The sequence below is a fragment of the Centruroides sculpturatus genome, unplaced genomic scaffold (genome assembly GCF_000671375.1).
Source record: "Centruroides sculpturatus isolate CEXI.00-Female unplaced genomic scaffold, Cexi_2.0 scaffold2113, whole genome shotgun sequence".
NCBI lineage: Eukaryota > Metazoa > Arthropoda > Arachnida > Scorpiones > Buthidae > Centruroides > Centruroides sculpturatus.
Window position 1 is genome coordinate 34,198 of NW_019386229.1, and position 15,096 is coordinate 49,293.

General features: G+C 32.3%; 1 protein-coding gene across 1 annotated transcript in view; it reads right to left on the minus strand.

Moving 5' to 3' along the window:
• Positions 1-15,096, minus strand: part of LOC111614176 (collagen alpha-2(IV) chain-like) — a gene marked incomplete at its 5' end in the record, with an annotated part of 67,777 nt that overhangs the window by 33,180 nt on the left and 19,501 nt on the right. The window contains 3 exons of the mRNA XM_023355559.1: positions 2,353-2,463; positions 8,943-9,111; positions 13,984-14,184. Coding sequence (XP_023211327.1) covers positions 2,353-2,463; positions 8,943-9,111; positions 13,984-14,184 — 481 coding nt within the window. The remainder of the gene's footprint in view (positions 1-2,352; positions 2,464-8,942; positions 9,112-13,983; positions 14,185-15,096) is intronic.

A 15,096-nucleotide genomic window follows, 5' to 3' on the forward strand; every position in this document is an offset into this window, starting at 1 on the left:
GCATCTCATATGCTTGGCAATGTTTTTATGAAAAACCAGGCAATACCAACATAAATTATACTTCTCAAAAGTGAAATCACAACACCATGAAAGAATGCGCACAGCCATATGCACATTGCAGGACCAGTAGAGATGATAGAAATATGCAAATGATTAAAAAAAACAAACAAAGATATACAATAGACACCTTTATTTAGTAGCAAATCTGGCTCCCATGGGTCCATATTCAGTAGCAAATATGGCTTTACAGGCCACTATAGATGAGACATACTATCAATGGTTGCTTGAGGTATTGCTTGCCAAGCTGTACCCACTGTGGTGTAAATGTAGTATACGGTATGCGGTATCTAGTATGTGGTATGGCATTGTAGTGCTACGCTACTATACTTGCGGGGAGACCTAATTTTGTTAATTTATATACTATCGTATCTGTAATTGTAATTCCGTTCAGCTGGTACCAGGTTTTGTGTTGTGTTATGCATTGTATTTTAGACTTGTCCCGTACCACCCTATTTTGGGTCGTACAGTAAGGACATGTGACGTTTTCGAGATGGCTGGAGTTATAAAAGGGAATGTACAACCTGTAAAGGGATCTTTTTTTTCCCTTCCTCACCTGGGTGCAGTTTGGATGTTAAGCTTGGAGACAAACGAGTGAGTTTGAAGTCACGAGGAGTTCCAGCTAGAACAAAGGACATATTGCACGTCGTTACAAGGGAAGGGTAATCCAATTCCATCGGCAAGAGACTGCAGGTAGATTGGATGGAGAAATTTAGTGATTAGATGCGAATTAATAGGACCTAACGTGACTATTATTACAAAAAAATTGTATGGTGAAATTTTGAAAAACACTCGATTTCGAATAGAAGAAGAGAATACCTAGAATGGAAGAGAATACCCTGGTATAAGGAGTGTAATGTGATTCTGTACATGTATATATGCATCAATGAGGGTGCAGTTAATTCTTATTTTGAAATCACCCTTGACCAATTGTTAGTCATTTAAGTGTGGGAATGAAGTGGTGTTGGGTATATGTTAACTCTATGTTGTTCTTCATGATCATTAAACTTGTCTGTCAAAGTCATGTAAAATTTTTGTAAAGTCCTCTGTTTTATTCCATCACATAAACTTGATATATTTCGATATATCCGAGTTATTACAGTATATAGTATATGGTACGTCTCATGTCCTATAGGTGTTTGATGGGAGAGAGATCTGGCGAGGCTGCCAGCCAGGGAAAGATGCAAATTCTGTTCAACAAGGCTGGCAAGAAGTCACCATATGATGTGCAGTTGAGCATTGTTTTGCTAGGACATCATGTGGGATGTGGCCTGCACCAGTGGCTGAACCACAGGCCTCACAATTTGTATGATGTAGTGGTCAAGTACATGACAACTGGACACAGTCAACTAGGTGATTCACAATGAGAAATAGTCAAGTAGGTGATGGTTAACTAGGCGACCGTCATCTGGGCAACAGAAACTTAATGCCCTCTTCAGTCCTATTATTACATATTTATCAGTAAAATATGTAATAATAGGACTGAAGAGGAGCATTAAGCCCAAAATGCATATCCGTCCACACCAATAAAACAACCTTTTTCCTTTGAGTGTTCCTGTGAGATACAGTAGAGCGTTGTTTATCCAAATCAATTGGGGACTGAGGTTGTTCGGATAACTTATTTTTTGGATAACCGATTATGTACAAAAAAATATATTAACCTATCCCATGTTGATATTTTTCTCCGTTGTGTGTCGCTTCGCATTGAATTTTCGTTGATGTTAAGCCTAACTTATACTTTTTAAAATAATAATCGTGGCTATTGTATCGTTAAAAATTATTTCTTTATTTCTTACAAACAAAATAAATATATTGAAAAATATAAAAACCAAAAAATATATACTTTAGAAGATGATCTAGTATCAAAAACGTTTGATTCGGCATGACACAGTCCTCAGAAAAACACCACACAAAAGTGACAGTGCTACAAGCTAAAACACACACACCAACAAAAAAATATTGGAGTAGCCCAAGATATAGCCAAAGATTGCAGCGCCACAACACTAGGAAAAATTTAAATTTGCCGACTGGAATGTTTTCAGATAACTGACGCTCTACTGTATATTCTCAACAGAAACATTGTGCTATGAAAATACATATAATAGAGAACAACAAGCAACCAAGATTCAAAATTTTATTATTTAAATTATGATTAATATAATACTAAATCATTTTTAAATTATTGATGATATTTTACAAGAACATAACTTTTGTAAATATGAAGGCATATTGAGTTAATTTATAAATAAATTCTAAATTTAGACTTTCATAAATACATATTCACATTATACATACCTACTTCTCCAGCTTCTCCAGATTTTCCTTTTTCTCCTGATATTCCTCGAGGTCCTGGAACCAATTCTACTTTACTAACTTCTTGCAAGTTGTATGGTTCACCTTTTTCACCTAGAATATTCATTTTTTACATTAAAAATTTTTCAGCTTACTTATTTAATTTAGTTAATATACAGCTGACTATAAATACAGTTTAATCCGATTATAACGTCATCAGATGTAATGACAACCCTAATATAATGTCAACGAATGAAATATTAGGGTTGTTGACCGATAGAGATATGCAAATGATTAAAAAAAACAAACAAAGATATACAATAGACACCTTTATTTAGTAGCAAATCTGGCTCCCATGGGTCCATATTCAGTAGCAAATATGGCTTTACAGGCCACTATAGATGAGACATACTATCAATGGTTGCTTGAGGTATTGCTTGCCAAGCTGTACCCACTGTGGTGTAAATGTAGTATACGGTATGCGGTATCTAGTATGTGGTATGGCATTGTAGTGCTACGCTACTATACTTGCGGGGAGACCTAATTTTGTTAATTTATATACTATCGTATCTGTAATTGTAATTCCGTTCAGCTGGTACCAGGTTTTGTGTTGTGTTATGCATTGTATTTTAGACTTGTCCCGTACCACCCTATTTTGGGTCGTACAGTAAGGACATGTGACGTTTTCGAGATGGCTGAAGTTATAAAAGGGAATGTACAACCTGTAAAGGGATCTTTTTTTTCCCTTCCTCACCTGGGTGCAGTTTGGATGTTAAGCTTGGAGACAAACGAGTGAGTTTGAAGTCACGAGGAGTTCCAGCTAGAACAAAGGACATATTGCACGTCGTTACAAGGGAAGGGTAATCCAATTCCATCGGCAAGAGACTGCAGGTAGATTGGATGGAGAAATTTAGTGATTAGATGCGAATTAATAGGACCTAACGTGACTATTATTACAAAAAAATTGTATGGTGAAATTTNATACTTTTAACGTAGTCATTAACTAAATTTTATTAAAATTTATTAGATGAAACTCCGACAGTTCCCTTGTAAGTGTTCACTTCCTAGGGTCAGTCCACTTCCAAGAATGACTATGGATGGTGGTACTCTCACCATCTGACTTTGGTGGGATGACCCCTTTAAACGACGTGACGATCAGTTAGTCTGCATAGTTACTCATGTTGTAGTTTAGCATCAAATCAGGTGAAATGGCTAGCTTAAAAAGGAAAGCTTTAACATTAGACTGAATCAGAAATAATGAACAAAGTATATGATTTAGAAAATGACATTGATAAACAATTTTTAGATGAAAAACGCCTACAATCTACAATAACCGACTTTTTAAAGTGTATATTGTTATTGTGTTTTTTAATTGGCATACATTAGTTTAACCTTTTGTTGCCCTTTAATTCAACATTATTCTCAAAACCGAAGTGCTGCCATTATCAAAACTTAAGACAAATAGAAATTTCTCATAAAAGATATTTTTTGAAATTTTTAATTACATCAATGTACTTAGACATAATGATGTAAATAAAGTTGATTTAAACATTTAGTTTGCACTTTTATTATTGTGTTTTGTGAGATATACTCGGTTCACACTGGTGGCTGTGTACTATGCCGGGCCAGAGTCAAGCCATAGCAACCAAAACAAAACTAAAATTAAATGTGTGTGTCAGTGTCAGTGTCAGTATTAAGGAATTTCCTAACAATATGGCATGTATTCAATATAGTGGCCTTCTGTAGTGTGATGTATGTATTTCTACTCAATTGTAATGTTCCCAGGCTTTTGTGTAGCATGTGTGGTATCACACCTGTACAGGAGAGAACAACAGGTACAATAACTACCCTATCCATCCTCCACAGATGCCTTATTTCCTGGGCGAGTTCTGTGTACTTGCTAATTTTTTCAGTGCATGTGTTTTGTACATTGTGAGTGTTTGGAATGGCTATGTCTATAATGTATGTGATTTTATTGTGTTTGTCAATGAGTGTGATGTCTGGTCTGTTGTGGTAAATTGTTTTATCTGTGATTATGGCTCTGTCGTAATACATTTTGTGCGTGTTATTTTCCAATACTGTCTGTGGAATATACTTGTAGTATGGTTCGTGGATGTCTGCCAATTTGTGTTTCTTTGCAAGCTCTTGGTGTATTATATTTGCTACTTGATTGTGTCTATGTAAGTAATCTGTCTGTGCCAAGAGCTTGCAACCAGAAGTGATGTGTTGTATAGTTTCTGGCATGATGTGACATTTTCTGCATGTGTCATTTGTGAGTGTTGTATCTTTGAGTATGTGTTTTCTGTAGTTTTTAGTATTTATGACCTGATCCTGTATGGCAATCATGAATCCTTCCGTCTCCCCAAAGAGGCATCCCCGATCTAACCAGCTGTTTGACGCAGTTTTGTCAACAAAATCCTGGGCCAGGTCATAAGGATGCCTGCCATGGAGTGCCTTTCGAGCCCACGATTGCTTGATGGTGTCTATGCTTTTTATGTGTTGTGTCATGTCTGTATGATGTGAGTGTAAGTTTAATGGTGTGTTATTTGAGTCTGCTAGAGTTACTGCTTTATGTAACTGTGATGTTTCTTGTTTCTTGTAGAAAAACTCTCGCAGTGACTGTATTTGTTTGTAGTGAAGGTTAACTATGTCAATCAGGCCACGTCCGCCTTCTTTACGTGGAAGGGTTAATCTTTCTGTGGCGGATTTAGGATGATGTTGTTTATGCTTAGTAAGTGTTGTTCTTGTTTTCCTTTGGAGTTGCTCGAGATCTGTGTGAGTCCAATGTATAACTCCAAAAGAGTATGTGAGTACTGGGATGACATATGTGTTTATTGCTTTAACTGTGTGTTTTGCATTTAACTGTGTTCTAAGTATAGCGTTTAACCTACTTTGGTATTCTTTAATTAATCGTTGCTTTATTTGTGTATGTTCTGTTAGTTTGGCCTGTTGGAATCCTAAGTACTTGTAGAACTCGCCCTCTTCCATGGATTCAATAACGTCTCCATTTCCAAGTGCAAAATCTTCTTTCTTCAGGATTCCTTTTTCTATGTGAAGTTTTTTGCATTTGTCTAGGCCAAACTCCATTTGTATGTCCTTAGTGTATGAATGTGTGATTTGTAGGAGTTGATGAAGTTGTTTTTGTGTGGATGCATAAAGTTTTATGTCGTCCATGTACATGAGATGTGAGAGTGTAAACTGTGTTGTTTTTTCGTGTCTGATATTGTAGCCGTATTGCGTGTTGTTTAACATGTTGGATAATGGATTCAGGGCTAGGCAGAACCAGAGAGGACTCAAGGAATCTCCTTGAAAAATTCCTCGCCTAATGAATATTTCGTTTGTTTGTATGGAAGTGTTACTAACCCTGAGATGTAGTGTTGTTCTCCAGTGCTGCATAGTGTTTTCGAAGAATGCAATGAGTGATGGATGTATTTTGTACATGTGTAGAATATGTAGCAGCCAACTGTGTGGAACACTGTCGAATGCTTTTCTGTAGTCTATATATGCCATGTGTATGTTTCTGTGTTGTTTGTGTGCTTGCCGTAGAATGACTGAATCTATGAGTAACTGTTCTTTGCATCCCCTGTGATTTCTACGGCAACCTTTTTGTTGTTCTGTAAGAATGTCGTGTTCTTCAACATGTTTGTATATTTTGTTTGTGATACAGGATGTCAATAATTTGTAGAGTGTTGGAAGACATGTAATTGGTCTGTATTGTGTGGGGTCTGTGGTTTTGTTGTTTTTAGGTTTCATGTAGGTGATGCCCTGAGTAAGAAATTTTGGCATGTCTTGTGGATTGATGATGATGTGTGTTAGATGTTTAGCTAGTTCCTGGTGCAGTGATGTAAACTTTTTATACCAGAAATTGTGAATGTTGTCTACACCAGGTGTCTTCCAGTTGTGTGTTCTGTTAACAGCGTAGCGAATGTCGTGTATGTTTATTTCAGCACAGGGCATACTTGGTATGTTATGCAAGTTTCTGTTCTCCTCCTCGATCCAGCCTGCATCAGCATTGTGTGTAACAGCATTGGACCAAAGAGAAGACCAATAAGTTGTGAGTTCTTCTGTTGGTGTGCCATTTATTATTATTATAAATTATTATTACTGTAATAGATACAGTATATACTGTATTACCATTTAGAAATAATTTTACAGTAATACATATGATGTTAAATTAGAATGGATTTTATAATAGATTCTTAAACACACTTGGTACTTTTTATGGGACTGAAATTATGACCCCCACAGATAATGACACTCGGTTATAACGTCAAAAAATTGCTGATCCCATGGATGACGTCATTATCGGGTTAAACTATATATCAAAAATGTCTATTATAGCTACTGTACATATCCATTACTGTAAACTATACTGCCTTCAAATTTCAAGAGGACACATGTTTAAAATAATAGCAGAAAAGCATTAAAATATAAATATATTTTAATATATATTATAGAAATTACATTTGCACTCAGCAACATCACTACATTTAGTGTCACCCATCCCACGAATCTCTTTTCATACCAGTCAATACAGTAATGTTTTTTGGATGTACTAATGTTACTTATACAGGGTGTTTATAAATGAATGGTGTGGTTTTAAAAATTAATAATAAATCTGTTTATTACCTTATATGGGGAAATCTTACAGCATAATCAGCAGCAACTGTCCAAGTTTTTTATGTCCAATGCAATAATGTAATTAACTAGAAGATAACATGACTTTGACATATTGTGATAGAACTGAAATGGAACCGGAAAGAAAGAAGTGATCCCTGCACCTGTTAGGCACAGAAGAAGCAATTCCTATACAGTACCTAATGGATGCCAACAGATGAACTTTGCATTTGCCTCCACAAAAGAAGCTATCCTTGTAATTTCAGGCCACAGAAGACATGATCCTTGCACTGGCCAGTTATAGAGAGACTATCTAAGAACAAAGCAATTGCCATTGACTGCTTTGTTCTTGTATTTTGTTCATTTTTCATGCCTATTTTCCATTAGGCGCACATAATACTGTTTGTTATTTTTGATCGATAGGCCTAAATTCCATTAGGTGTACTCATCACATCAGAGAGCATGGACATTGTCACTGTAATACCTTTGTATATTGAAAACAAAGTCATGGACTCCTGTTTTTACTTTCCTGGCTCTGTTATATATAACAGAGGGAAAGGTATGGCAATCAGTCAAAAATGACCCCACAAGATTTTTACATTTTTGGACTTAGGGGACCTTGAAATGTCAAGAAATGCAGAAACATTCAGTACGTATGGATGTTAATGTATGTGTATGGCATGATTTTGTTTACCCTCTTTGAAGCTTAATAACTCCTGTGCTTTTGAAAATTTCTGAAATTTTGCAGTAAGATCTGTGTATTAGAAAGATTCATGCTATTAAATTTTGGTGGTTTAAGGTAGATGGGGTGGGGAGATAAAGGGTGATCGTATGTCATATTGCAAGTAGGGCCGGACTTTATTTCATTATTAGCATTTACAATTTTTTATAAAACCCATCCCTACTCTCAAAATTATGATTTTTGCCATTTTATAATAATTATAAATGTAAACAGTTTTTTAAAATGAAATATCATAACAGATAGCACCACCAGAATTTTAAATGTTGCCAGGAAAGTTAAGCAATTCATTGCTGGATTTCTTACATTTAAATGGACCCATATTACATTTCTGGATTCCTTGTCTCAATTAATAGAAAATGGCAAATTTTTATCAAAATCGATCCATTAAATTTTGAGAACAAACTCTATTCTATAAGCCCATATAAGGTGTGCTAGTGACCATGAAACATTGCACAACAAAGTCACGTGATTTGGGTGATATTGCTTTGTTGTGCATGCTTGCAAAACAACCTTATATCTCGAAAATAAAGTCATGGACCCACATTTTTTATTGAATTTTTGGATTCTGCATCTCAATTAATGGAAGATGGCAAAGTTTAATCAAAATCTATCGAAAGGATTTTGATAACAAACACAATTCTGTAAGCTTCATAGATAGTGTTGCCACCTTTTCAAAACCGCTGACCTGGACGGCAGGTCAGGTTTGTTCGAACAGAAGTTCCTGATGCATGAGCAATGTCATTTTACAATGCGAGGAATAACGTGCATGGCAGTTCTAAATCAGTTACAGTTAGAGACTAGGGACTTGCGTAGGAGTAACCTAAATTAAGAAAGAACAGGTACAGATGACTTAGTTCTATTGGATATTGGAAAGACGTGTATGATCATACATGCAAAAAACAAAAAAAAAAAAAAAAAAATTGACAGGTTGCGCGCCACACGTTGGTGTAAACAGACTAACTAACATGACAGAATTGCAGATGAGTTTCAGTGAGTATGAGTTCTTTTGCTGTTAAAATAGTGTAAATTTGTAAAAATATTTGCAAGAACTTTGTTTCATCGTAATTTCACAATTTCTATGAAATTCCCGGACAAAATTAATAGTTCACCTGGACAGTGAGTCAATTCCCGGACTGTCTGGGTGAAAACCGGATGAGTGGTAACACTACTCGTAGAAGAAGCTTTGCTAATGCTCAGCTTCAAATATATTTAATTAAAAACAAAAAAAAAGTACCTGGCAAGCCTTTTATGCCTGGAAAACCAGGGGGACCAGGGACTCCTTTCATTCCTTTTGAACCAGGGAGGCCAAATGATGTTTCACCAGGCAATCCTTTTAATCCTGGCAAACCTCTCATTCCTGCAATACCATCATTTCCAGGAAAACCAACATCACCATAATCTCCCTACAAAATATGAATATTAAACTCATCATACTAAATAATATAAATTAATTAATCTACATTTATTATATAATTATATATAATCTATATTTAATATATATTTTTATTTTTATTATTATATTTTTCAATATAAAAATTTTAATTAAAANCGTAACTGAAGAACATATTGTCTCTTTATCTTGTTTTTCCAATTCAACTAGTTTAATTAAAATTGTTGGTGATGTAACTGAATCCATATATATTAAATTTTAATACCAGTATTATTTGAAATTAAATTAACCAATACTATAATAAAAATTACTTTCTATTCTTTTATTATTACTAGTATAAAGCACAAAATACTTTGCATGAAAAAGTAAAAAATAAACTGTATTTTCATGTTGTGGCCATATGCCATTGTATATATTAATTTAATCATAGTTTAAGCATCTTTCCCTTTTGTTCTTTGTTCCTTCTCACTTCTAGAACTTTCTATTCTTACTCTTTTCCCTTGGGTGGTGAGAGCCAATTCATGGAACTAAAAAAAACAAAGAGAAAAAGGATCTGAGGGCATGAGTGAGACATTCTTTCGACTGGACTTCAAAGAGGAAGGACATAGAAGATGGTGTTCCATGTTGTTGAGATCAGTTAGACTGGAGAAGCAAAACTAGTTTGATAAGGATCAGTGAACTTATCGTAGTGATGATACAAGAAGTATTGAGTAGATAGAAGAAGAAAAAGGAAGATGGTGACAAGCTATCAGTCTGAGTAAGTTCCATATGGTCTCCCACTGAAAGTGTGCAAAGTTCTGTACATCCCAGGTATTTCATTTTTTTCTATAACCTATCTTACTGTTTATCACTTTCCTTTTTTAACTTCCCTCTTCCCTTATTTAAAGTTAGTTTGTAAATACTAGTTGTAGTGTTCCTGTTATCAGTTTCCTTATATATGTTGCAATATATATGTATTCTTGTCATTTGTCCGTCAATAATCTTATCACTGCTGTATTACCATTCATTGCCATTGAGTTGGAATCCCTATCTATTTCGTGAAAATAAATACTTTGTTTAACTGTACACTGTGCATAGTCATTTGTTCAGTAATATTATCCTTTGTCGGTTAATGATTATTTTGCTGGAACTTCACAATGTGTATATGGGTTATTTGTGCTTAAAAGATCATTTAAAAGGTGCAGGTTATGTAATGGAGTGGATTACATGCCAATGTTAAAGTACAATTACAAATTTGTGTCTATGAACCAGCCATCACTCCATATGGCAGAGAGTACAAGTTGAGGCAGCTTATGCAAAGGTTTTATTTTTATTTTTGTTGTAAAATTTTCATTGGGGTATATGCCAACACAGATTACAATCATTAAAATACAATAATTGCTTTTTGTACATAATACCATTAGTAAAGAACACAATTTTTCTGGCCAATAAAAATCTCAAAAATATAGATTTTATGTTATTCTCTTAAATTAAAACATAATAATAAAGTTAAATAGAAACAAAATTAAATAAAGTATTCAAAAGAAAATTAATTTTTATCAAAAATAGATGTTTTTAGATTTTTAATATTAGTCTAATTTTTCATTCACTCTTTTCCCTGTATTTGTTTTTTAATTCTTATTGACAACAATATTAAAAAAAAACAAATAAGTAAAATAATAATAAACAAAAATAAATAAATAAACAAAACAATACTTTTTTAGTTGTAATATTTAGATGGAATAATAAACTATCAAAGTGTGAATCAAAAATCTTTATTAGAATTTTTAGCTAGATAATTTGATAGCATGAAGACGGATGAGAAACTATCTAATGAAAAATTAAATATTTGATTAGCACAAATAAATGGGCATCTAATTACAGCAATTTCATAAACTTCTAATAAAATTAATTGAAAAATAAAAATTTATTCAAATAAGTATTGGAAATAATACAAAAATAGGAATCTATAAAAATTCAAAAATCTGAATGAGATGAATAATAATATGAAGATATCAAATATAATTATGAAGTATGTTCAAAATGTTCCAGGAGTGAATCAAAACATCAAAATGTGTTAAGATATAAAAAAATTTATTCAAAATAAACCATATTAAAATTGTACATAATTAGTTATAAAATGAATCACCATCATAATGTATCATGCAAATGTAGTATAACATATGAATGGTAGTAATGTAGTATAACAAATGTAGTATAACAAATAATTATCAATAATTTAACTTTTAGTTAAATCAGCATGTTTAAAAATGTTTTTCTGTAAAATCAAATCTACACACTTATTTTTTCAGTAAGCAATCATATTAGTTAGAGTTAGCTAAACTGGAACAATTATAGCTATACAGAAAAAACACACTTTGCTTACTTTTCCCTATACAGGTATACCTCACCTTACGTCGGTAATTCATTCCAGAAGAACGACATAAGTCGAATTTACTTGTCTCCGAATCTACTTGTCACTAGGCTAAACCATAAATTACCATTCCCGGTTCTGTATTTTATTTATTAATGCATTTTTAATAATATATGGTTAATAAAAATCTATTTTAAGCTTACAAACAAATAAATTTTAGTTTTTAATATAGTACAGAAAAAAGTATTCTAAATTTACGAATGCATGTACTGTAAATACAGAACATACTTGTATATATTTTAATATGATTTTATGTGCTTTAAACGTTTTTCTAGTGATATTACGACTTCAATATTTGTGGCGGACAGACGTAAAGTCGAATAAAATGATTTAAACTTGATATTTATTTTTCCATATACTTTTTTGACAAACGTCGTATAATTGGGAACGACGTAACTCGAAATGACGTAAGTCGAGGTATGCCTGTATAACAAATTAGTTATATTAAACAGTACTTCTAAGCTTTGACCCTAGTAAAAATATCAATTAATATCATTTAAAATAGCACAATTGGAATCATTTAAATTATGTTGATTGTTATATGCTAACTGATATTAAACTGATTAACTGATTGTTTCAAATAAATATTTTGGACTGTAAAATGAAAAATGAACATTTTGCATCAATTTATATTCAAATTATTATTATTAAATAAATTAATATATTGGTATGTGAATTTCAAAGTATTGCAGAAATTACACATGACATATAACATACATTATCTAACAAATTTGGCTAAAAATGTTAAGGGATCTATGGGCATAGAATATATGCTTATGGGCTATATATTTATTCATATATATATATATATATATACATACAGTGGGAGGATTCAAATAATTTAACAACTGGTTCACTGCCCTAATGACCATTTTAAATATAAGAAAATCAATATAGAAAGGTAAGTTTAGTATTTCATGCAGTTAATACTTAAATAAAAGCAATAAAAGAGATATACAAAACTAGATTATGTTATAAGAAAAGAGTTTTAAAATATTAATGAAAAAATATAAAATAATACCTGACAAAAAACAATAAAACTGTTATTTAAGATATTTCCATATTGCTTCTTGATTAGCGTCCTAACTTGCAATTTTCTTCATTTTTATCTGAGCATCATTGGCTATTTGATTTATCCTTAACTATCTTTTCACTGCAGGAGTAGTATCTCATTCCTTTAGAAGTAGGCCAATTAGACTAATAGCATTGTGTTTAAGAAACAGTTAGGTGACTTCTCTGAACTTATGTTCATCATTGAAAAACCCCTTTCTGCTTCTGCTGAAATGCTGAACTTATTATGTTTGGAAACTCTTTTGAAATCCTAGTGCTCACTCCAGATTTCCTCCTAAGCATAATGCTGGCACCATTGGAGCAAAATCCTATTAAATTTTTTTCTAGGTAGTTCTTAGTAAGCCCAGCATTATTTAAATTTTCCGTAACTGAAGAACATATTGTCTCTTTATCTTGTTTTTCCAATTCAACTAGTTTAATTAAAATTGTTGGTGATGTAACTGAATCCTCAAGTTTTAAGAGAAGTATAATAACTGGTTTGCAGGATATTGTTGTAGATTTGTCAATAATCAAACATATTTTCAGATCATTTTCAATAATTTTATTAAATATTTCTTTTTTAATTTCCTTTGCAATGAAAACCAACAAATGGGAATAAAAATGCAATATTTCATTAAAGGTATAATGAGTTTTATGAAATGAATAAATAAATATTATAAGCATAGTTCCATCAAATTTATTTTTACCTGTGGACAGAATGAACATTACTATGGGCATTTAGAATACACTGTTGCGCAGACAAACATTAAAAAAGTGTAAGGATGTAAATTTGTGATTTCCACATTAGGTGGCTGCCCAGGCACCCATCTTAAAGAGAACCCTGATTACAATTGCCATTTTGACAACCAGTTTGCTGAACTCAACAAAAGATTAGGTACAGGTTCTGCTAAACCAGTAAACTGGCTGAATTCCAACACTGTATATATATATATATATAACTTAACAAAAGTGTAAACATTATGGGGTCCTAAGAATAACTTTTGCATCAGGATTAGTGACAGCCTTGCTCTGTTACTGAAGGTGTTCTACATGATTCTGCATTTAAGCCTTGATGTTCAAAGTAAAAAAAGGTAATTGTATAAAGTTTATAAAAATCTTGTTAAAGCTTAATTTTTAAAATCTCAGTAATATTAATAAACTTTTTAAAAATTTGTTTTTCTGATTTTATGAATATTTTTTATATGTTAATGACTTAATCTGGCTATTTTCAAAAATGAATTACCAAATAATTTGATTATTAAATCTAACAAAAAATTCAACATTTAAAAGCAATTTAAAACCATTCCTTTCATTTCTATTTGAAATTCTTTGTACAAATTGGTAACTGAATTGAATAATTGGACAGATTAAATTAAATAAAAATTTTTTATATAGACATATATTAAAATTTTAAACATTTACCTGTTCACCCTTTCTTCCAGGAAATCCTATAAAACCTATTTTTCCTGGTCTTCCATCAAAGCCAGGTAGTCCAGCATATCCAGGTTCTCCACGATCACCAGGTGATCCTTTTGGTCCTTGTATATCTTCTGGATATTTTAATTCACCACGTTCACCTTTTTGACCTGGTCTTCCTTCTATCCCTGGTAAACCTGGTATTCCCTAAAAAATTATTGTAAATTTTCAAAGAACTTAAAATTTAGAAAAATTATTTGATAAGAAATTTTCAGGATTATTCTATTAAGAAACTGAAATTGTATTATTGTTGTAAGTTATATGAAATTGTATAATGTATGAAAAAATATTAAATAATACCTGACAAAAAACAATAAAACTGTTATTTAAGATATTTCCATATTGCAAAACAAAATATATACAGTATGTAATTTTCTACCAATACAGATATAATTAAAACACTTACTCACACACCTTTTCTTGCAGCCAAAGTTTATAAGAGAAACTTTCTAACGTTTTCGGTCTTGTTAAAAGACCTTTCTCAAGAAAATAAATCAAATAAAACAACAAAATTGTAAATCGAACGCTTAGTATAGTTAACACGTTTTTCGAATCTTTTCGAAAAGATTCGAAAAGCGTGTTAACTGTACTAAGCGTTCGATTTACAATTTTGTTGTTTTATTTGATTTATTTTCTTGAGAAAGGTCTTTTAACAAGACCGAAAACGTTAGAAAGTTTCTCTTATAAACTTCGGCTGCAAGAAAAGGTGTGTGAGTAAGTGTTTTGATAGTTATCACAGTACAGAGTATAGCTAAAAACGCTCTGTACTTTTGTACAGGGCGTTCTTTTAGCAAATTAAAACTAATAAAAAATTATGTGCGGTCAAGCATATGTAAAAAATGCTTGCTGTATTACGCATCGAAAAAAATGGACAAAAATTGTAATTTCTCTGAAATGATTAACGAAATACCGTAAAAAATCGCGTATTTAAATAAATATTACACAACATATGTTTAATTCGAATCCATTTATTTTTATTTATGAAAAATATTTTATTGCCCCAAAAAGTTTCATGCACCCGGGCTCGTTTATAAAGAAAACCGGCCCTGGGGTTAAAGA